This window comes from Apteryx mantelli, chromosome 7, assembly GCF_036417845.1.
Source record: "Apteryx mantelli isolate bAptMan1 chromosome 7, bAptMan1.hap1, whole genome shotgun sequence".
Taxonomy (NCBI): Eukaryota; Metazoa; Chordata; class Aves; order Apterygiformes; family Apterygidae; genus Apteryx; species Apteryx mantelli.
The window spans coordinates 13,194,293-13,217,862 of record NC_089984.1 but is presented as its reverse complement, the minus strand read 5'-3'; the positions used below and the strand labels follow the sequence as shown (position 1 = coordinate 13,217,862).

The window sequence follows — 23,570 nt, the reverse complement described above, 5'->3', positions numbered from 1 at the left end:
AATGATATACACTGTCCCCAGACATTAGTACCTATGTTTTTAATTACACTAACCTCTTTCTTTTTAGAGAGCTTCTGAACAAAGAACAGCTTTTATGACTGTTTAGAAAGTCGATGAAGTCTCCAGTAGCCACCAGGCATGTAAGTCTATAAAAGGTGGATAATACCTTTAGTATTTGCTCCTAAGAATTTAATCACTCAGGATGCTCCTCCTAACCTAAAAGTCCATGGTCATGTGCGCAGGTGTAATTAACATGATCAGAATGTTTCCAATCCATTATAAGATGTGTAACACAAAGCTAAGTGACATGGGGTAAATGTAGAGTCCTTTCACATCAGCACAAATTAAATCTGCCAGATGAATTAAAAACTTTGCAAGTTCGAGTTCAGTCTAGTTGGTGTCATGACAAAGTAGCAGAACAAAGCCAACTCAGAAAAGCTTCCATTCCAGAAACTGGCCTACATAATACAAAAGGCAGAAAACCATCACCCACATAAAATATAGCCCTATTTTCCTTCTGCTGCAGCAGCTGGCACTGGAAATACAGACTCTGAGGCTGACTGTGCAATGTTGTTATTCTATCACAACACAGTTTAGATTCAGGTATGCTAAATTTGATGTGAGAGCTAGAACCTGAACTTCTCTGGCCACGACTATCATGTTTCTGGCAAGAATTTTTTGGCCAGAAGTACGTGCAATGTAGCATATGTGCTGTGTAGCATTCATGCAGTAACACAGACACTTCCAGTAAGGGTCAGATACATTGTATATCCCCACTTATCAGACACTTCCAGGATGCAGTAGACTAGGTACACTCAGAGTAGCTGTACAGACATAAATTTGCTCCTTACCACACATTGTTATATAGCTTGCAATCATGCTTAAGAACAATAACTGTGATCAGGCTTCCACATGTGCAGAAATCATAGGCAAATTTATAATGTCCTCAAAATCAGTGCAGGAAAAAATTTCCAGGAAGAAAAAGAAAAGAGGTCAGGGAAAAATCCAAGTTTATGCAGACCTGCCAGTGGCATTAGGTGCTGCAGAAAAAAAACCTGACTAGTGTGCTGTGAGGCAAATAAAAGAAAACGATTTTGTATCAGTTTATTTAAAAACTGTTGTTTCATCTGTTCACTTAAAATTAAATGGAAGTTTTCATTTGTTATTAAATTCCAGATCCTTTTAGGAATAACTCATGTTTGTATTCAGAACAAACTCTTATTCTGAAAATCCTCTTTTGTGTGATCTATTGTAGCATTTATACCTTTGTAGTGTACTAATGCTTCTCTCTCAAATAAAGGCTCTCATTCTTTCAGTTGTTAAATAGACTTTAAAAGAAAGTACTTTCAATTATTCAGTTATTAACCTTTTTATTAGCTTGGAAAGTAAATTGTAGTATTCCCATTTTACAGATGGGAAAATAGGCATAACAAAATTAAGCTATTCAAAGCTAAGCAATGAAGGTTGAGCCAAGATTAAAACTAGAGAAGAGATTCTGACTTCCACACCCAGGATCAGCTTTCTAGATGATGACACTTCTTCTTCTATGAGCTTGATCCTGCAAGGCTCATCCATTACAAATTTCCTTTGAAAACAGCAGGAATTTCCCCTGAATAAATTCTTCCAGACTGAGCCTCCTATTCTTTGAGGAAGTTTACAGCCTAAATAAAATATTGCCTTGCAGAATGAAGTGCTTTGGTTGTGAAATAATATATTTGATCTGTGTTTATAATGCACAAAAACATATTTTCTTCCTGAAGTCATATTTTTTATATGGAGCCAAATTTTTGAAAGCTGCTCTCACAGCTCCTATGGTATCAAAAGTCTATAGAAGTCATCATCTCATAAAGCACAAATATCTAACTAATAACAAACTCAGTCTCTGAGTGTACCCAGTTTAACACAGTATTATTATGCTATGCGTAGTAAATGCACTATATGACTTCAACAATTTAGGCTCAAATACTGCAGGTATAAGCTGCACCCACTTAAAGGGAATCAAAGCCTCAATTCCGAGTATAATTTCCTGTTTCAATCCACATAATTGTTCCATACATACATATATGCATGCTTGCATATCTTTTTCTTTAAACCATGGTAAACCTTGATCCCAACATTATTTTCTAACCTACATATGATTAAATCTTAATTAAAATCCTGTAACTCATTCTCTCTTTTCTTCTGAAATAAGATCCTTTGAAACTATGGATATAGCCATTTATTAGCTTCCAAAAAATCCAGAACTCTCCCTTTAATACACTGTAAGAATAAAACAGTCCAAAAGAACAGCAAGTTTCCTAGCCTTCTTGTAGCAAGGAGTGTTCATCCCACATGCATCTTTGGAAGGACTGTCACCTTTGTTCAATTCAAAGCTGCATTTTTATCTATTTCACCAAATTAAAAGAAAAATAAATCACCAGTTCAGTTTCAGAAAGCCCTCAACTTTTTCAGCAACACTGCACATACTAAAACTAAGTGGAAGCAGAAGTATTTCCATTACATCTTTATCATTAATGAAAATAATCTGAATTTTAAAAGTAAAAAAATTATAAAATACTTTTGTGGTAGGGAAAGAACTATCAATGATACTTTAATGCATATTTGACAGCTAAAACAGCTAAAATCTGGAAATTTTCAAAGGAAAAACATGTTTTGTTCAGAAGTGTAGATACTCATGAAGGAGTTTCATTCTGCTTGTCCTTATTACCTGGAACAGTCTCATGACTCAGACATGAGGACTCTGAAGTTCTTACTGGTCATAGCTACTGTGTAAATTAACGGGCATTTCAGCCCAATAGTGACTGATAAGCACATGGAAGACTCTAAGGGAACAGGGGTAGTTTAGCAAAGGATCTATTGTATACCTTCTTTGGTCCCTGATTTCATAGAAACATCCCTATTTCACAGAGGCACCGGTTTTTGGGGGCTCATGTAATTCATAAAAAGCTGGGAAGCAGCCATTTTTTTCAAGGTGGTTTGTCACTTCCAGATCAAATCCTCCCATCGAAAATTTCACATGGGCACAGGATGGGCTTGTGCTGTATTCTGTGACTCCAGCCTCAGAATACATATGCTATTAGCCTCAAGTCTTTGCATGTCATTGGACATTCAGTCAATGCCCAAAATGCAGAGGCATACAGCAGTATACTCTACTTTTTTATACCGAACAGAACAATATCACCACCACAAGACCACATGTGAAGGCCAGCAGGAACTGTGCAGAAGCTACTGCCTTTCACAGGGGCAAGATACAGGTGGGTCAGCTGCGATCGTTGAGACGGTGCCTCCCTCCCTACAGAATTACTGTTGGTGGGGTGAAGCAGACTGTCTGGAGGGATGTGCAGGGCAAGACAAGATCAGTAGCAATTTGCCAGTGTGTGACAGAACCTCATTTCTAGCACCTTTAGGACCAGAGCAAGGAGCTCCTGCTATAGTGGGAATAGCTAATGTCCAGTGCTATATGACGTCTCTCTGAAATTATATCCCCAGTTTCTTTTTTTCTATTTTGAATAAGAAAAAAAACCATCGGATTCATTCTCAGCTTATTGATATGCCTGTACAATGCAGCCCATTTGTCACTATTTTCTCTTGCTATAATCTTCCTAAGAGGAGGAGGGCCTGTATTTTTAAACAGTAAGGGCATGTTTTATAAGCATACAACACAGAATTCATGCCTGAATATGATCTGAATCTCATCCATAACTCTCTGATCTGGCCAGGAGAACAAAGCATTTCATTGTGTATTCAATAATGGTTTCAGCAATCTTATTCACACATTCCTTTCTTTCTTAATCAACAGAAACTGACTGAATTTAAGATTCATGATGGGGGGGAGGAACAATGCCAAAACCTATAGTTTTGAAATCACTGATTTTCTTTAGAGCAAATCATAATCTCTCTTCTATTCTGAATCTTTTAATGCAGCACTTGCTAAGCTGTTTTGCACCATGTCCTTCTCTAGCAAACTTTGCTGTTCATTTCTTGCACCCTGTTTAACTGGCACAGTGCTGTACTTGTCACTGTACTGCTTCCCCTTCTAAGAGCTAAACTGACTCCAGAGATCATGGGGCACAGTTTAGGAAGCATTGTCTACTGCAATGGTTAAAGGTCAGAACAGGCAATCTAAAAACAGCAAATCAGAGTTGACAACAAATTGTGTATGTTCTGCTCATTCTTTTGAATTGCGTTTTTCCTTGAGCACACTGTAAACAGAAATTAGGGCTGTAAAATAAAATCAAAGTGCACAAAATTGCACTTCCTGATGCTGTACTTCGTAATGCTATCTAAAGCCGAATCTGTCCGTTTACTATCTAACTTCTTAATTAGGTTTAGTATCATTAGTTGTATCCTTAAAAATAACTGCATTCCTGAGGGGTGTGGATTAGGAATGTACAAAATGGCTGTTGTAATAAGCTATACTGTTATATGAAGATTTACTTTCATTTGGAAGTATTTCTTGGCATTAGCGTTCAGTGATAACATTTAGAACTTTGTGTGTGTTTTTTAAAGTCACTTCTGCTAAGAAACACAAGAACACCCACGTAACTTAGGCAATTGAACTTTGTTCTCAGATGCATCCGTGTAACCTAGGACAGAGTTTACCCTTTCCTTACAAAGTTACTTTAAGCAGTATTTGCTGACACAATAACATCTGCGAATTTACAGGTCTTGCTAAGTTACAACTTGTACTATTAGTACACTACATCTTTTAAGTGTACTGACATTTGTTTGTTTAAGACAGCATAATAATGGTTAACAAAGCATTCAAGATTGATAGACAATGAAGAAAAGTTGAAACCAATGCTTTTTATTTTAAGGTCTGAAGTAGAGAATACAAGCTTGTGTATGCTTTCTTATCAGTACTACATGGCTGAAAGCTGTCAGCTGTTCACATGCCATATTAATAAATATACCCAAATCATAAAGTACTAAATGTATTTGCACATTCCTTTTATAACTAGACTGTTTTATTCATGTTGGCATAGATAACCCATGCAAGGTACAGTTACTCACACCTCATAAACCACACTACACTCTGTTTCTGAAATAACTAGGAACTTAAAAAATATATGTATATATCTAAAAGCAAGGGCACTTGTGGTATCAAGTCAACATTTCAATTATTATAAAACCTAGACTTCTGTTATGATCACCGCAGGCAACAAATCACTCAGTTTCAAATTCTGATGTTTATAAATACTAAACAAATTAATATTTGCTACCAGGAGACAAGTATTGCAAATAAACATTAGCGTGCCCAGCATTAGACACTAATAAGTATGTTTTCAGTGCTGTGGACATTCACTTTATTAAATATAAATATAAATAATTTTAACAAAACATCTCACCCAAATTACTGACCTCTGAAGGACCAAAGGAAAATATTTTTCCTTGTTTTGAATTGATTTTAGAAATGTGTAATGCGTGAATCCAATATACCAAAAACTAATTGTAAAAATAGTCAGATCAGTTGTTTTTTTAGATGATAAAAGCAAAGTCATCTCTGGAGATGTTTAATTCACCCTGTTCTGAAAATAAAATACAATAAGAAAAGAGCAGGAAAAAAAAGCATTAAGATGATTTTTTGAAGCCTTTGACTGAAAAGATATCACTTTTTAATTCGATAGATTAGATTTTATTTGATCATTCAGAGATACAGTACCTTTGTTCTATTATGTAAAGCCCCATGTGAATTATAATGAAAAAAATATTTAGATGAACTTATGACTTAACCCAGGCATCTGTTACAAGACATAAAACATAAACAAGCACACATTATTCATCTTGCAAACACTATTTTTGAACAGCATTTATGTTCAGTAATAGCTGAAATAAGGGCCCTATTTTTAATTATATATGGGTGTATCTTCGGCCCCCCCACCATATCACAAATAGGACAGCTGGCAGAAGAGTATCAGCAGTTACATGGCATCCTACCCATATGAGAGTTAAAATACTACGTTATTATTCACAAATTTCTGGTTCAGATATGTGCAAAAATTATATCTTAATATAGATATCAAGGGCGGGTAAGTGGATTCCCAATTTTTGGACCACATTATGAAGCAGCACAAGTCAAAACAGGAAATTTATTACATGATATTCCTCAGGGTATCTCTGTTCTTCATTCAGAGATATCACTACACCTCATATAGTGATATGTAAACTAGCTTCAAACTCACTGGCTCAGATACCGGCTGGAGTCAGGGCGTGCATTACAGTCAGGTTAGCTGTTCAAGGAAATTTTCAGGACCCTCACAAGTTCGCAGGGCTCCCACCAAAGTCTGTGCCACTGCATTTCATTGTTGCCACTCTGCAAGCTAGTTCAGCTATGCCTATACCTATGCTGTTCACCCCTCTGCCGTACTGGCTTCAAACATGCTGGATTAGGTCTTGTATCTTCCTTGCTCATCCCATATATATGCATTTATACCGTATCTCTGGTCTACCATAGGCTCCTTGCACCCTAATTTCTTGCTCCAAGCCCCTTCCCTGAACGCAGTAAGTCATCCTGGCTATTCCCCCCTCCCACCCAGTATCTAACATCTCAAGAGTCAGCAAAACGCCTTACCTAGCCATTCCCCCTCCTCCAACCCCGGCTTCAGTAAGGGCTTCCCCTGCCTCCTCAAAGCCTCATCTTTCTACACTCGACCAGAGGCCCCAGAGCCCTGCCTTCTGACTGCCACAGTTCTCCTCCCGCTTGCATCCAGGCCCAGCTTCCCCTGCCGACACGGGACCCCTGAGGGACCCCCTGTGCCTACCCCCGTCCAACCCAACTCCTCACAGCCTGACCTGTGCCACCTCAGCCACCAGTCCTGGGGTGCCTCAGGAGGAGGAAGAGCAGCCCCACCAGTCCCCACTGGCGCCCCTTCCCACTTGTGCCCCATCTTACAGCCACAGGGTAACGGGGGTGGGAGGGGGGAGAACAGGGAGAAGAGGCAGCCGCAGCCCTGCTGCCTTCTTCTCTGACCATCTCCTCAAAGGTAACATTCCTCGCATGGCCAGTGAAGAGCAAGCTTTCAGGAACTTTGCAGAGGGCAAGGTGGAGAGGAAAACAGACACAGTTGCACACATATAGATTAGAGGCAAAAGACCTGATGAAATTCTCCTGAGGCATCACATGCCCTAGCATTTTGTATCCTCCCAAAGGAGCCTGACCCCTGTTTTGAGAATCTGTGATGGCGGCATATGGTAAGAGACTAGCCCCAGTCAGTGGGTTAACACAGAAACTGCCTAAAAGAGCATCTTCAGTGCAGGCTTAGTATATAATATGCTGTTGCTGATTCTATCTCTAAGTGATAGAGAAAAATAAACATCAGCTTTTGTTGAATGACATTCAAAAAATAAAAGGAAATACACAATCACCTCACTCTTACAAAAAGCTACTTAATGCAGTCAAATATGAGTGAAAAATGATTTAACTTCCATGATTATAATTTATTCCTCTGGAGAATACTACGAGCCAGATCTTTGGATTATGTAATCAATGGAACCATATTTACACCAGCCCAGCGCCAACTGAAAACTTGTCTACTATAGAAAAAAACGACTTTGTACATAATGTACTCTTTTAGAATAATTCATGCATAAAAAAATCTGACCCTGCAGCACTCGGGTCAGATTACTGCTAGCATCAGTGAGAACTAAGGCACCTACAGAATAAATACAGGTCACACATGTCAAAACTGCCACAGGCAGCTTAAGGTTGTTACTTTTTTTCCAAGATGTGGACTGCCTGCAGATAAGTTTCAACTTACACATTAGAACCCCAAATTTCCTTTATTTCCTCCTCCCCCCTCCTCCTGCAAGCTTTTCATCCCTAAAAGACATGGCAACTATCTTAAAAAGGGCACTACACATTACAGGAGGGAAGACACAATGCTAAGTCACTCATTGTTATTCAAAACTACAAGGTACAATAGGGTGCAGATGGCACCAAAATAGGTACCATAGAATGCATCCTCGGGTAGCTGAAGCCCAAGAAATATTAACTTTAAACTGTAAGTACTGTAAGCTGTCAATACAGAATCATAATTCTCACTTAAACGAATTAATAAAACTTGAATAGTGATCAAACTTTCCATTTTAACGCTATTTTCTGTTCAATAGAACTGCTCTGTTATACAAGTCATTGATATTTCAATTTAAAAATTATCAATAATACAAATACTGCTGTCTTTTGCAAAAAAAAAGTTTTATAAGTAACTTTGAACAACTTGAAAGGTGTTTCAAAAATATTAGAAGAGATGACTGTATGGTTATCCTATGTGTCAGAGCATATCTACTGTCTTACAGTGGTAAACAACACAATTCAGAATGTGTTGCATTTACATTAATAAAAGTAATAAAGAGCACATACCTGTGCTGTTGTGCTGCCCTGTGAATTTTTAATCAATGTTCATTTACTACAGGAAAAATGAAGATGCTCTTTTTCTAACTATGTGGGGACACAGTAGGGAACTTTTGCAAGCTACCTCCCACTTCCAAGCTGTGCTCAATGGAGGTGTGTCTTCAGTGTTCATTAATGTGAAGCTCAAGATGTAGACTCCTATCTCTCACTGAAATAAATGGGAATTAGACACCTAACCAACTCTGAGAATTTTGTTTCCCAAGAGGAAAGGCAAACCAGGTTTATATTAAAAGACAGTTGCTTTCCAGCAACCCCCATTCCATTCAATTTAAGAGCAAGCTGGAGAAAGCCAGTTGCCCTTTTTCATTATGATTTCAAAGTGAGGTAATCTACTGTTCATATATAAGCCAAGTGCACTAACAAGGTAAACCCAAAATGCTTTTCTCAGTCTTATTGGTGTGTGGATGGAGTTAATTCTGTTTCCACTTTATTTGTAAACGAAGTTACCCATTGTCTCCTTAGCTTCTCAGCTGCATATGGATTCAAGGCAAACTTCTTGTTTGGAAAGAATCTAAAATGTTTGATGCTATGAGGTAGCACCATGACATAATGGAATAGCCCTCACTTTTCAGTGAGGAAATCCCAATCTATTTATTTCCCTTTGAAAGCTATTGCCTTTGGTTCTACAGATTATTGTACACATGGCACTTACTCATTCTTTTTACAAAAGAAAATGACTTATTACAAAAGGACTTTTTCTGGTTATTCTTAAACACTAGTGTGTGGTCTAAGCAGTAAAGCTGCTTCGGGTAGTTCAGCTGAAACTGTATTTGTGCATTAATTTTTATATTATAGATTTTAGGTAATTTCAATATTTTCCCCCAGCTGTTGCACTAAATCTGTTTTCAAATAGATAGTTCATTTGTTTTGATTGTTCATTCAGCAGCTTTTTGTATGAACCATACCAAAGCATGTTCTGCATATATGAAAGAGGTTAAAATTAAACTTCAGAAGTGTCAACTTCCTAGCTTTTACCCAGAGAAATACTAGCCGTAGTTTTCCATTTCATAATTGCCCAGTTAGTCATAAATTTATCCCCAGTATAACTGGCTTCCAGCTCTTCCTTTAGATGTTAATGGCATGGGCATGCTTCTTGCACAGTGGTTTATCCTTTTTGGAGTAAAATGGTTGGCCTTCCAAATTCACATGGCATACCTAGAATAATAATAAATACAATCAGGAATCAGAAGAAAAAGAAAAGATAAAAAAAAAAAAGGATGTGATTATCAATGCCAACTGTATTTCTCTTCAGCCCACACATTTTTTGGCTAAGTCTACACAACAGAATCCAGAAGTGCCTGACTTCCTGGATCAAAGTGCATGCCCTGGTAGCTTTCCCAGTTCTGTGTTGAGGTTAGGCCCTGGTTTGCATCAACCCCTCCGCTCTATATTTTTCTGCCACACGATCCAGAAGGCAGCTTCAGCGTGTCCCAGCAGTGCCTATGTAGACTGTCAAGAGATAGTGGCACACAGGTCTACATTCTGATTCTCTAAATGTATGATTTTACAGCAGCTCTGCTTAGGCGCCATGGTCCCAGTGGTAACACCCTGCCGCAGTATCATTAGGAACTCAGTCCCCCTCACTCCTTTGCCCTGATACCGGTGTTTGTGCATGAGTCATTCAGAAAGCTGATTATCACTGAAAATGAATTACTTTTTCTTACCAGGTTATTCTTCAACCTGTAGAGTTCTTTGCCTGGCTGCGAAAGCACCAGTGTTGACACAGCAAAGCATGTGGGAATGTATGGCCAAGGGCAGGGCAGCCCGGATTTAGATCAGCTTAAACTGCCCAGGAATTGTACCCATATCCACACTGAGTAGTATACCACCACTTGCAAGGTCAGAGTTTACTAGAACCACTTGAGGAAGTTAACGTATCAGAATCTAGACACAAGAATAAACTTTGACCCTATGCTTACAGCAGGCTCAAGACCAGTGGGTGATAACATCAGCAATGTGCTACTGCAAGTGAAAGGAAAACCACGTGAATGGATATGAGAATAAGCATATTAGAAATGAATAATCATGTGTTTATTTTCATTTGACTTTTATCCCACTGAAAGAATTAAAGTGAGCTGCTGTAACACAGCTGTGAGAATGGCATTAACAAAACAAAGATCTCACCTCTGTAGAAACTTGGGTTGCTAATTAAAATAGTTAAGTTAAATGAACAAGTGAAAAAGCATTCAGAGAGAGCATCTTTTACAAGTGACTAATAGCTGTTAGTTTGTGCATGGAATTGGCTGCCTTGGTATTCCTTTCTGTGTTACACCTTCAAAGATAACTTCCATTTTCAGATAAGGACAGCATTGTGTCATTCACTTCCATGTGTCCTTGAAAGAGTGGTAGCCATTTAGTTTAGCTTTAGATATTTTAAGTATTTCTATATTTTTACTTTTCAACTTAAATTTTACAGTTGCGGTTCAACAAACGTTTGAAATGGTCACTGTCATTTCTGGTGTGGCCAACATATTATTTTTACCTAATTAGAAATTTCAAATATTGTTAATTATCTTAGGAATAATGGGTCGGGGAGCAGCACAGCTGTATTAAGACCATATGGAAAGTAGTTTCTCATATGGAACTTACTACTTTGAGTGCAGAGTGTAGGTATAAGGTTATATAGCTGTACACACACCACAGATAGATGAGTTTGACCAAATCTATCCTAATTACTATTCATTCTATCTAAACAGATTCATTTTTACAAGTTTCAAGAAGCATTCTGCATGGAAATGCAAACTTTGCAGCTTTGTAAGCAAGATTATGGCTATACTGTTCAGTATGGCATTAATTTATTTTAAATTCTGATACATCTTCTTTCAGTAAGACTGGAATAGCGCTACTTATTCTTGTATATACAGACTCTCTCTAAAACTGTATGTTATATTAAAAAGCACTCACGATGATCAAATTTAATAATTCAAGTAAAAGTTTAGGGAGGAGAAGAGAAACAACTCCCATCCCTCTCCATCCACAAGTAAAAAATAAAATTCAGTCCCTCTGCATCCTTAGGCGAATATTAGTCATTCCGCCTTCCAGTTCTTCCAATGTAGCTTCATAATTAATGATGAGAATATAAAGAAATAAGACAGTTTTTAGTATAGAACCTACAGCACAAATGAAGCAGGTATCATGCCAAGTGTGTCCAAGGGCTTCAATGAATTTATCTCCAGCTTCAACAGGAAAATCACAGCCATGGCATTTTGTGCTGAACAAAGCAATATAATCTAAAACAAAACAAAAAGCAAACTTAGAACAAATTCTTAACATAATCACATTACGTCCAAGAGAAACAGAAAGTTTCTAGAGGATGATTGTTTGGATTATTGTTGCTTAGAATTTTTACTGCATTCACTGAAACTCCCATAAGGAAATTTGAGAGCTGCCTCTTTTCTTTGCTTATTCAAATACAAATTCAATGCAAAAACCCCACACTGGTACAGCACTACAGTTGTCATTACAAGTATAGAAAACAAACATACAAAACTCAGGAAATTCAAAGCTGTGTTTCTCACAGTAGTTTTAAAGTAGCTTTAATGTATGTGTAAGCTACAAAGAACAAATATGGTCATACAAAATAAAGTCTAATGGCCAGTGACTGTTACCTTAAGGGTGGTGTAGAAGCATAAACCCAGTCATGGAGACTTAAGTTATGTTCTCTTTTTTAAAGTTGAAACACCATGCTTTTTCTGCATTAAGATAGAATATTATAGTAATCCAATACTGTCTGGTTAATACATTTTTACTTTGAATATCAAGTTGGAATTTGGAATTATTTTGTCTTGAAAAAGAGTAGCAGAAATTCAAAAGGTATATGAGATTACTGAGAGTAATTTAGAGGTTATGGCAAGAGCTCCAATTTTAAGGGGTGGGTACCAAGTCAGTCACGCTGTATGTTTTTAATTCTTTAGCAAGAGCTACTCTGATTTAGAAAATCTGGTTTGCACAGCCATAGTAAGGAAAGCATCTCCAGAAAGAACTAGGCTAATGGACAAGGCAAGGCTTACAGAGGGACTACCACTTTATCCTTATCCTGCTTCCAAAACATGTCATTAGCATGGCTAGCTCCATTTATTAAATCATATTACCCTTTCCATAGTTTTGGAAAATCTGCCCTTTTCCTTTCTTAGCTTGCAAGTAGCAGAGTTTTTGTTCCAGCACTCAGAAAACAGAAAATCTGCATGACCATGTGTTGCATATCTGAGCAGAGCTATCTTTTCATATATAGGTCGGTTTTAGGGTGAAGGAGAAGTATAAGAGCTCATAGTTCAAACAACTTAACAGAAGAGAGAGGATATGGGCAGCAACCCACCCATATTATATAGAAGCACCATCAGGAGCCTAACAGAAGATCTTCTTGCCCCAGTAACAAGTAGATTTCTAGTGAGTAGGATCCGAGTAGGGCCCACCAGGGAAGTGAGGGAGACAGGGAAAAAAGGGGAGGGAGACAGATGAAAAATAAATAGGTAAAGGAGAGAAATGAGGCAAGGCATTCTGGGACACAGGGAGACTCGCTCTGCCCGTCTATTATAAAGTGAAGAAAAATACAGAGTGGGAAGCACTTGCATAGGCTGATAATAGAGACAAAAGCCAAGCTAGATGGGTAACTGTGTTGTTTTGTTTTTTTTGTTGGTTTGGTTTTTTTTTTTTTTTTTTTTTTGCTCAGCAATCGCTTTGATCTTATGTTGCTTCTGTACAACATAAAGCACACAAATACTGAGCAGAAGGGTCCAGTTTGCCATACCTTTCTCACAGTAAGGCTCCCCATCCTCCATGTGAAAGAGGCTATTCCCAAACGGCTTCTTACAAGCAGCACAGACAAAGCAACTTGTGTGCCAAGTCTGTCGTAGGGCATGCATCACTTCCTGTAAAACAAACAAACAAACAACTCCAGCATGACAGCACGCCCTGTAACTACCTACTGGAGAACAAATACAAGGCACAGACACTCTCAACTTCTCATTTTGTATCTGCATATTCCTCTCACCAAAAGAAACAGATATGACAGAAATTGGGCTCCTTTGGAAGGAAGAGGAAATAGCACTGCCAGCCTTCTAGAACAACGTATTTGCCAAAACGAAAAAACATAGTTCAGCCAGCTGTTTGTATCAACATGCCCAGTCGCTGTTGCAGGAGAGATTCCACACAACGATTCAGCTTTTTTGACACGATTAGTATGAACTCGTCACTGCAAGAGTGTGATTTATTAAATTTAAATAAATTCTAAAAAGTAATTTTCCCTCTAAGACCAAGAAATGCATGCAGGGGATAAATGATTTTGAAGTCCAATGTTTTCAAACCAGCTTAATCAGGTGCTTATTTCTTTAAGCTTCTCACAAGAAATCTTTAAAAACTAGTATGCAAATTTTAAAAAGTAACCGTGTTCTTAGATTTTAGCTCATATGATTAGTGAAAATGAGTCTGTGGGTCTGTTCCTCGGCCTTAGCAAACGCGTTCATCTCACAAAAAAAAAAAAAAAAGGCGCACAGTTGATGCTTTCCACAGAAGAAAAGCTTGATACTGGACAGGTGGCAGTTTTTACACCTTCCCATGATGACCCATACCCTATGTTTTCACAAACACTGTAACACCACTATAAATCACTGACACAGAAATGGGCTGTCCTTAGACTCCCACCATTCCCAGTTGCTTCCTCCTCCCCTACATGGATCCCCCTGTTTCCAGACAACTGCTTATGTGACTAAATCAAGGAACTGGACTATTTTTGCCAGGATAGTTTAACCCATATTGATTCCTTAGTCATTTGTGTGTGCGGCCACACAAAAGTTTATCCCAGACCAAGAAATGGATGGCACAGGTGATAGGAAAGCGTAATTGGAAGTAGTGGGAGAGTGTAACAACTTTTTTTGGTATGAGAATCAGCTTACGGTATTCATGAAATCACAGATTCAGTTGTCCAGGTTTGTTTGTTCACCTGAACTCATGCAGATCCAGCAGTCAGGTTCTGAAAATCTTCCTTTATTCTTCCTATATAAAAAATACTTTGAACAGAGTACCTGAATTTTATCAGTTTCTTTCTTCTATCCACTGTGGAGCAATCTATTGCTGCTTCATTCTTATCTTGTCATACTGAAGTTCTGCAAGTCCAAAAGCTGCTACACTGAGCTCTGATGTACGGTTACCTGCTAATTTGTTATTCTGACTCATGCTCAAGAGGATGTTTGATAGGGTATCTCTGTGGAACAGTCTAGATTTCAAAGGGCCAGATATTCAACTGGTGTAAATTAGTTTAGCTTTATTAATTTCAATAAAACGACAATGATTTACACCAGCTGAGGATCTGGATCCTATTTTATGTTGCTTCTGATCCAGTATATAGATTCTGATTCTCACTTTTTTACTTTTAAGATTTCCATTGACTGACAAAAAAGGGATTGAAATCCATTCAATGCTTTCAATCTATTGAATAGACAAAATGGGGTCATTTATGTTTGCCATATATCTCATTACAGAATCGCCACCAAGATTCGTTAACTTCTGTTACTGTTTGCAAAACAATTATCACTGAAAAATAGGTTTGTGTCCATTTAAGAACTTCACTGAGCTAAGAAGCAAAAAAGCAGACCGAAAAATCTCATTAATATAAAGAGAGGCAGCTGGCATCTTTGCTATTTTCCTGATGAAAATCCATAACAGAGAACTGATTTGTGCCATCAATAATTAGATAAGTTAAGTCAGTACTCTGCTTTAAAATTACTCCTACTGCTGCAGTAGTAAACAGGACTTGGTTGGAGCCAGAGCTCCACCATAAATGTCTGATGCTGCCATCCCTAATTGGCAATTGCAGATGAAAGCATCTACTTCGTTGATGCCAACATTTAGAGAAATGTCAAAAGGTGAAGGCTAAGTAGTGAAAACCAGTGTGGTACTCCTTGCTTTCCCATTTAAAAGAATCATGTCATATATTCACTATATCTGCATGCATAAATACACTGCTAAAATTAAATTATAGTATTCCAGCTGCATCACCATCTATGTAGAACACCATCTACTTGTATCTGAGCATGAATATATTAAGACAAAAGTGGCATCTAATTTTGCCTTTCTGGAATTCAGATTTGTATTTATTCTGTATTTTATTTTCTTAACTGTAATAAGTCAACAGAATTCCTCTGGGCAGCTGTATTGCTAGTCAATAGTGAGGTGCAGTGAGAGGAATGGGTCTCTTCCCAAGATCACTGACTTCTCTACAGATCTTTAGATTAAGTAAGTCCGTATAAAAAAGTATTGCCAGTTCAAGTCTCTTATTACAAAGACAAGGAAAAGATAGATAAGAGAAACACACTGACTTATGTGTTAAATAGCATCAAAGAACTAGCCAGAAAATGTTATTTATTTTACACTCAGAGAGATGGTAACTGGATTACATACTCTGTCTGTGAGTTAAATAAAGCACAGAAGTATCCAAGATTTCAGAGAGTTAAAAATTATTATAAAAGAATATATATTTCTCATTTGGGAATAATCAACAGACTGGGGAATTATTATTTAAAAAAGGGAAATAATTGAATATCTCCATTCACTGCTTACAGTCTAAACTTTTTCTAATTTCAGTTGACCAGAGAAAGGATTCCACTAGTCATCTTACTTACCCCCATGATCTTAGTGTGGCATCTGGCACAGGTTGGTGCAAAGAACTGCTCATAACAGCGCTCACAGTATACACTATTCTGCTCTTCCACAAAACACACATCAGCCAAGGATGTCTTGCAGTAAGCACAATTGAATTCTTCTGGGTGCCAAGAGCGACCCATGGCTACCAGGAAAGGACCCCTGCAAATAATCATAATTACCTTATTTGTATTACAAAAATATTGAACGACCCTGATTACAAGCTCATTCTGCTAGACACTGCAAACATGTAGCAAGCATGCAGATGAACCATGAAGGTGCATATTAAAATAAGATCCAGAAACCTGAATAGAAATGGTCTTTTTCAAGATTATTACTAAAACACTTTGTGAATTGGTTAAAATGCTTCATTATTGTTTAGACATGTACACTAGATTTTTAAAGCAACTGTTGAAAAATCATCACTTGTTTTCATATCTACATGGCTATAAATGGTCTTTGTGACTAGTTGCAAAATATTTAACACAGTTCTTAAAAAGGACACACAAAATATAGAAGTGTATAAATATAAGATTGCAGGAAAAGACCCAAGAGCTGTAATATACAAAATAAAGCTACTATTTGAAAGCATGAAAAAGCAGGCAAATTTCCAAACCTACACACCCACACTTCACAATAGCTCTGAAAGTCCCCTGCTTTTTCTGCATCTGAGAGAGAACTGCATGCTGCATGTTCTAAAAATATGTCAAGACTATCAGATGGCAACTTGCTGTTTGATTATATGGGAAGGCACATTAAATTATTTTTGGTGATTTACTTCTGACTGTAATTACATGTAGCGATTAGAATTTTATTATTACTGGAGTCTTTCTGTTTCAGAATAGGGGGATAATCAGCAGATCCACATCACCAAACTAGCTCCTTCTAGTGAGCAAGACTGTCATTAAACATGGATTAAAGTTGGTTAGCAGTCCACAGGGTAACAGTGGGCACCAGTCCAGCAGAATGAATTGGGAGAGGAGAAGGGAGAAGCATGCCATGAATCACTGATAATAGAGTGTAGGCATTATCTTTCTCCAGACACAAAAGCAGCAATTACATTTGGCTGCTGTTCCAAAATGATGTCTCATTCCTTTTCTCTCTACCATCCTCCCTTTTTCCACAACTCCCTCCAAGAAATTCTATGTACCTCCTTCAAGAGGTACCTTATGGACCAGAAACTTGCTTAAAAAAACAAAGTGATTTGCCACAGCTTCCGTGAAACAAACAATTAGCATGTATAACTTTGTAGTGATAAAAAGTGAACTACACAATGATGAAGTGAGCTCTGGAAATGTTAAATTAATGAAGCAGACAACAGACATCCCTGCTGGGTAATTTAACTGAGTCTTAGGCTCTGGGACTGTATATTAATGTACAATAACCAGTCTCTCTGTGATACCTTCTTTTTTGCTTCATCCCTCTTCAAAACCTCATGATCTTACCGAATTATGCTGTTACAGTGTCCACAGAGAGGAGTTCGGCTGCTGGCTGGAAAACGCTCAGCCCGCTGAATTGTTCCCCGGGCTACTGCAGGAGCCTGGGAAGAAGCTGAAACTGGAGATGGGTAAGCGGAAGTTGAGGCAGGAGATGGTACTGGAGCACCCCGTGGTAAGATGTTCTTGGTGACAGTGGTGGTGGTTTTTCCGGGTGCAAATTTCTGGGAAAAGGAGTCATCTGTTACCCACGGAGGGCGGCTTGCAGGCTCAGCATTGGCAGGGGTGTAGGAATGAACTGGTGCTGGTGCTGTTTTAAGTATCCCAAAAGAAACCAAGAAGTATTTTAATTTCTTTTCTTCTGATGGCAAAAACAAAACACTCATCAAAGGGACTTCATGACACAAACAAACAAAAAAAAGCTTGAGATGACACTTAATTATGGTCTGTCCCATTATCACTCATTAATTCTGGACTGAATCCAACAATATCAGCACAATCTCTGACATTTTATCCACATGCATCACAGAAATCATTGCCTTCTGACTTTTACAGAATTTATGGAGACCATTTTTGAGGACACCTCATTTTTCCTGTAATAGGAATGGATGTTATAATTTCAAAGACTGCCATCTGATGTGTTTAAGACAGGTTAAAAATAGAAATGCCAGATCATGCAATGAAGTTTTAAAAAAATTTCCCATCATTTTAGTAAGAAGTTATGCTTAAATTTTGACCTGATTATAATGGCCAAAATGCAGTGTTTTCCACAGACGTCACTATCATCTCTAATTTATATGAAGTTTTACTTCTGGGTTTCTGAAGTAAAATAGGTTCACACAGGGAACAGAGATAGAGAGCACTGGAAGCAACATTCAGGGAGCCAGTTCAGCTCACATGACCAGCAAGACAAAGCCAACAGCACTTAGAGGAAGGCCAGGCTTGTGGGTTTTTTTTACTGATCTCAGTTCAGTTCTTGGCTCTGCCACAGACTTCCTGTATAACTTCGAGCAAAGTGCAGTATCTCTGCCTCAGTTCCCATGTCCAAAATAGAAAATTATACTTCCTTTCTTCTACTCTTTGACTATGATGTAAAATCTTCAATGCAGAGACTGTCTCTGAGTTTGTATGCACCAGGTTCTAATCTTGGGTGGAGCTTTATCATACAAAAATAAGCAGAAGCTAGAGCCTATACATACCAAAAAGTCTTCCCTTCGCCCTGCTCTTTTCAAAACGACAGATATAACATTGTGTAGGATTAGTTACTGCTAAGAAATTGCCTCACTTTGCCAAGTACAGGAGCACTAAAAAGCAGTTTTTCCTTTGCAAGTGAGTAATTGTCAGTCTTTCTGAGGAGGAACAGAAGTTTGAAGAGTTGAAGTGTTTTGGTCAAATGAGGGAGACAGCACAGATTTGGGAAGAGAACCCAGGCCTCCTACGCTCCAGGTAAACACTCTGCATGGCAGCTCACTCAGCCAATAAGATGATGGGCAAATACAGGATTTAAGATTTTAAGGGGACTGTAGGTAGAAAGGTGTTTCAACCAAGAAAAGGTTTCAGACTGTAACACAGACCTCTCAGGATAAATAAGTGGTGAGAAGATTATGTACTACTTAACACTCCTCCCTTAGCCCACACCCTGCCATGCAGAATAGCATACACTAATGATTGGGAATTGCAGATGCTTAAATTGCATGTATATCAATCTATTACGATCACTCTAGTGACCTGTGATTTTCTTCCTTTTACTGAGTTCAAAATTGAATCTAACACATCTTCTTGATAAAACTTTCTTATACTAAGCATCAACAAATTTTCTGCTTCATAATCCGGTATCCCACCTTAGCTTGAGGCTTCTTTTTTCACCTGGGAACGGTAAACAATGTTTAAAGATTTCAGAACAGAGAGTTTATATCCAGCCTCTTTAAACCCTGGGGCTGTTGCTATTTATGTATTACGGTATTAAGCCAGTCAAAATTAAAGGCAATATTTCATCTCTAATTGGTGAGTTCAAAAGGCTCCCACCTATGAGGCTCTGTAATTAAATGAGGTGACTTCAAGCTCACTCAGCTTTGTGAAGTGATTCTCCCTCCCCCAAAAGCCAGTTCTTGTTCTTGCGAAGTGTGGCAGTGTATTCCACGGAGGACCTAACAAAATGGTTAAATATTCAAACCCAGACTTTCATAAGTGAAGAGACAGTGCAGTCCTTGTGGACAGTTCAGGTACAATTTTTAGGATATCTTTTCCTATGACTGTCTTCAGTAAATTCAGCTTACAAGCTTACAACCCCTTAGTTTTTAACTTTTTCTTCCTTATTCTTATAAATAGTATCAGTGTTTTGTTTTGTTTTGTTTTTACCAGTTTGTTTATTCTAACCAGTTTAGACAGCACATGATTAATTTGGGTTCAGACTAATCTAGATTCCTTTGTAGAATAAACCCTGAGGATGGGTCTTTCTCTTTCATTGTCTCTACCTTCTTCTATTCCTTTTTCCCTTTCTATTTGCCGCTGTAAAAAGAAAGCAATAAGATGCATTTTTTCCAGTTGCTGAAAGCTGATGCCAGGGGAATTACTGCAAAATGACAAATATTGTGTGTTTGCAACTGCTCTGAGTTCTCTGTAGTTAACTAACTTCTCAGCTACTATCATTTAATTTTAAAAGCTGGATTTATTACAACATATTTTCCCAAAGTAAACAGGCTGGTATTATTATTGATTTCAAATAGCGTCATTGCAATGCACTAGAAATGTTTCACTAACTTTAAGATTTTTAGCTATGCTTATCAGGAGGGAATTATTATCTTATAGCTGTATCCCTAAGCTCATATGAACAACTCTAGTTACTGCCATACAAATTCACCTTACATGGACTAGATTCAGTATATCAGAGGATAGTGTCTCAAAATATCAGCCCTGTATCAACTGACCCATAGCTGTTCAAAAATAAATACTTTAAATGATTCAGTAACTCAACCTCTACCACCCTGTTTCCCTCAGGCCTCTGCTTCTCCTATAGTACAAGAGAAAGAATGGGTTTTATTGTTATCTTGAGAGCATGGTAGAAGAGGTCTCACTTAACAGCCATGGGAACAGGCTGACTCTTTGCTTCCAAAGGATTTGGAATTCTCCCCTTCAGATCTTAGTCTACGGTTAATAGATATTTTCCCTCCAGAAAAAAGGCAGGTTTCCAAATAGCAAAGTAAAGACTCATGTAGTTTCAAGTGCTTTAGTCTTGCATCTTACATTGCACTGTGAAAACGATTTCCCATTTCTTTTTGTCTGTTAGTTGAACACAATTGTTATTCTTAGTAATAATTTTCTAGTAGCAAACACAATTCATAATTACAGCTGATTTGTCTTGTTTTATGCTTAGTGGCCTCATCCTTGAAACCCAAGATTTTGCTATGTACTGTTTCAGTTTATAGTGGATGAGAAACCAGATAATGCAATACAGTCCTTGTATTCATTTATAAGAGGACACAATTCTTATTCAGAAGAGTTTATGGTATAAGAAGGTGGCACATAACCTGCTATTTTAGTCTTGAAAATGTTTAGGATCCAGTGAAAAGTTGAGATCTGTGGGAATTTTTCCACTGATTTCTAAATGGGTGGATAAGGCCTTCACACTTGAGCACTTTTGTATACATGAGTACTCCTATTTGAACCTAAAGATTTAAAAGGAAAGATCTCCTTTCTTGCTTTCAGCCATCTTGTTACTTTGTAGTATGAAACTGGCATTTAGGTTGCTTGGAATATATGCAAGCACTATTCTAATCTGGGATAGCATACAATAAAGGAAGATACAAGTATTTCCTGCCACCTAGTGGACTGTGTTCAGAAAAGAAATCTATGTGCCTTTTAAGAACAGGTCATGAAATGTGAGAAGACACAGAAAAGATTTCAGTTTACAGTTTTCCCTACAGGTACAAAGAAAGAGATTTTTAGCAGCAGAAAATTCCCAGTAGAATTAAGATTGGTCAAAGTATTCCCTCTTTGCTATAAAGTGTAGATTTACTGATTCCTCCCATATTAGACAGTTATTCAGCTGCCATACAGCAATACAGTTTCATTTTGAGATCAATTCCAGTGTAAGCAACATTTAGCCCCATTATTTTCAATCTGAGAAAGATTAAAATAGTTTTTTAAATCTTCCTGATGATTGATTCAGCTTATTGCATATATGAGGCTTCTGGTGGGTGTTTTAATCTGGAAGTTGCTTGCACAGATTTTTAAAGGAAGTTAGGCATCTCATTCCAATTAATATTGAGGGCTAACATAAAGGAATCCCTCTTCTAAATTCTCTATTGCAAAGCCTGAACTACTTTTAAGCTATAAACCTGCGCTATTAATCTAGCCTGCACTAGTAATCTGCACTATTTCAGCTTTTTAAACAGTGGGTTTACAAAAAATGGAAGTCTAAGAAATTATTTGTTAAAGTGAGAGTGCAGTTATTGCACAAACCTCTGGTTGCAATTTAGATTAGAAGAAAAAGATGGATTTTGTGGTCTCATACATCATTTTTTGAGAATAGCTGGCCCTCTCTCAGACTGAAATTGCTTTTTATGCTAAGCACAGAATTTATATGCATTGGCAAAATTGGATGAGGAGGTTTTCTAACTGCCCTAGATGGTGGCTTGTTTTAAACAACTATCGATCCTTCCAATCCACAAATGACAGGAAATGCTATTTCCTGCATTTCCTCCCAAGTGATAAATTCATGTTTACTCAATGCAACTGGAACAGGAACTGCAACTGCCTTTAGGGCCAGCTCATGTTCTAAGACCGGTATGAAGTACTACAACATCAAATATACATTATACTTTAAAAAGGTACCAAAAACAAGACACAGAAATCTTTGATAAAATCTCTTCCTGTAATCTCTTCTGTACCTAAGTCAATCTGAGGTTTATTAAGGAGATATGTTTAGATCCCCTATTGCGTATCTCAAGCTCCTAAGCGATAAGGGAGACTTACTGTTCCTTTCTCTGCCAGCTTTAATGTTATTTGCATTTTGTCTAATATATCAATTATACATTGTTCTGAATTTTCTCCTGTCCTCTGGAGTATGTTATATCCTTGCAGCATTCACAAAATCAAAATTTCCCCACATGCAGGGAGATAATACAGACATTTGAAATACGTTCATTGTACACATAGTGACACAGAACACATTTTCCATACTGTGCATTTAAAACCTTCAAGGTTTGAGCCCCATTGCTGAGGCAATGGGGCTCAAACCCAGCAATATAGGGAATTGCAAAGAAGATGCCCGCCACAGCAGAAAACAAAAGCATTGCTTCTTATTCCAAGTCTAATTCAACAGCCAACTTTTTCTTTCTTAACTGATATAGCTACTAATTTATTTCTGTGGCAGGTTTGTACATCAAGAACTGGAGTTATACTTCTCCCAACTGAGTATGCAGTGCAGTATCAATCACTTTATTTAGGAGATATTTTGACTTGCCACCTAGTTTGCTCTGACAAAAGTAACTCCATCTGTCTTCAGTGAGAATATTGTACATGCTGGCACATGCAAACAGAAGCAAATGAGGAGAAGCTGAAACCCTTTATTGAATCTGAGACTTCTAAGTAACTTACTATAGCTCTGGGCTGGGTTTTTCCACCTTTATGTCTCAAATACAAAGATCAATCAATTGATCAATCTATCTGAATAAATTTCCATTCCAGTAGGTCAACAGATAAGCATTGCATGAAAGACAGAGTTTGAGATTGTTAGACTTGTTGGCCTCTTCATATTTAATTGACTATCAAGCTATAAATCAACTTTGTAATTCTCTTGCTAAGATCAGAATAAGTTTAATTTGAAACAGAATTGCATTTAGACTTATATTACTGCCCCAATTTAATTTGATCATTTTGAAGGTTCATATTTTGGTCATCAATGGTTTTGGAAGTTCACTGCATTTGTAATGCATTAATACAAAGGGAATTTAAATAACATCAAGGAGCATATTTTCCACGTGAATGAGTAATGAAATATATTCCTTTAGTAATTGGATCTGTGGGAAATGGGAGCATAGCATTACAAAGTACTTTAATAGGTCATTCTTTATTCCAAATATAAAACT

At 37.6% G+C, this 23,570-nt stretch overlaps 1 protein-coding gene and 1 long non-coding RNA gene across 2 annotated transcripts in view; one reads left to right on the top strand and one right to left on the bottom strand.

Annotated features, from left to right (window-relative positions):
• Window positions 1-23,570, top strand: part of LOC106499866 (uncharacterized) — a 58,508-nt gene that overhangs the window by 6,150 nt on the left and 28,788 nt on the right. Inside the window, exons 2-4 of the long non-coding RNA XR_001295279.2 lie at window positions 68-140; window positions 15,989-16,057; window positions 17,509-17,612. This is a non-coding gene — a long non-coding RNA (uncharacterized lncRNA). The remainder of the gene's footprint in view (window positions 1-67; window positions 141-15,988; window positions 16,058-17,508; window positions 17,613-23,570) is intronic.
• Window positions 9,476-23,570, bottom strand: part of LDB3 (LIM domain binding 3) — a 121,736-nt gene continuing 107,641 nt past the window's right edge. Inside the window, exons 13-17 of the mRNA XM_067299800.1 lie at window positions 17,491-17,791; window positions 16,027-16,207; window positions 13,158-13,278; window positions 11,525-11,640; window positions 9,476-9,565 (exon numbers count right to left, since the gene is read on the bottom strand). Coding sequence (XP_067155901.1) covers window positions 9,476-9,565; window positions 11,525-11,640; window positions 13,158-13,278; window positions 16,027-16,207; window positions 17,491-17,791 — 809 coding nt within the window. The remainder of the gene's footprint in view (window positions 9,566-11,524; window positions 11,641-13,157; window positions 13,279-16,026; window positions 16,208-17,490; window positions 17,792-23,570) is intronic.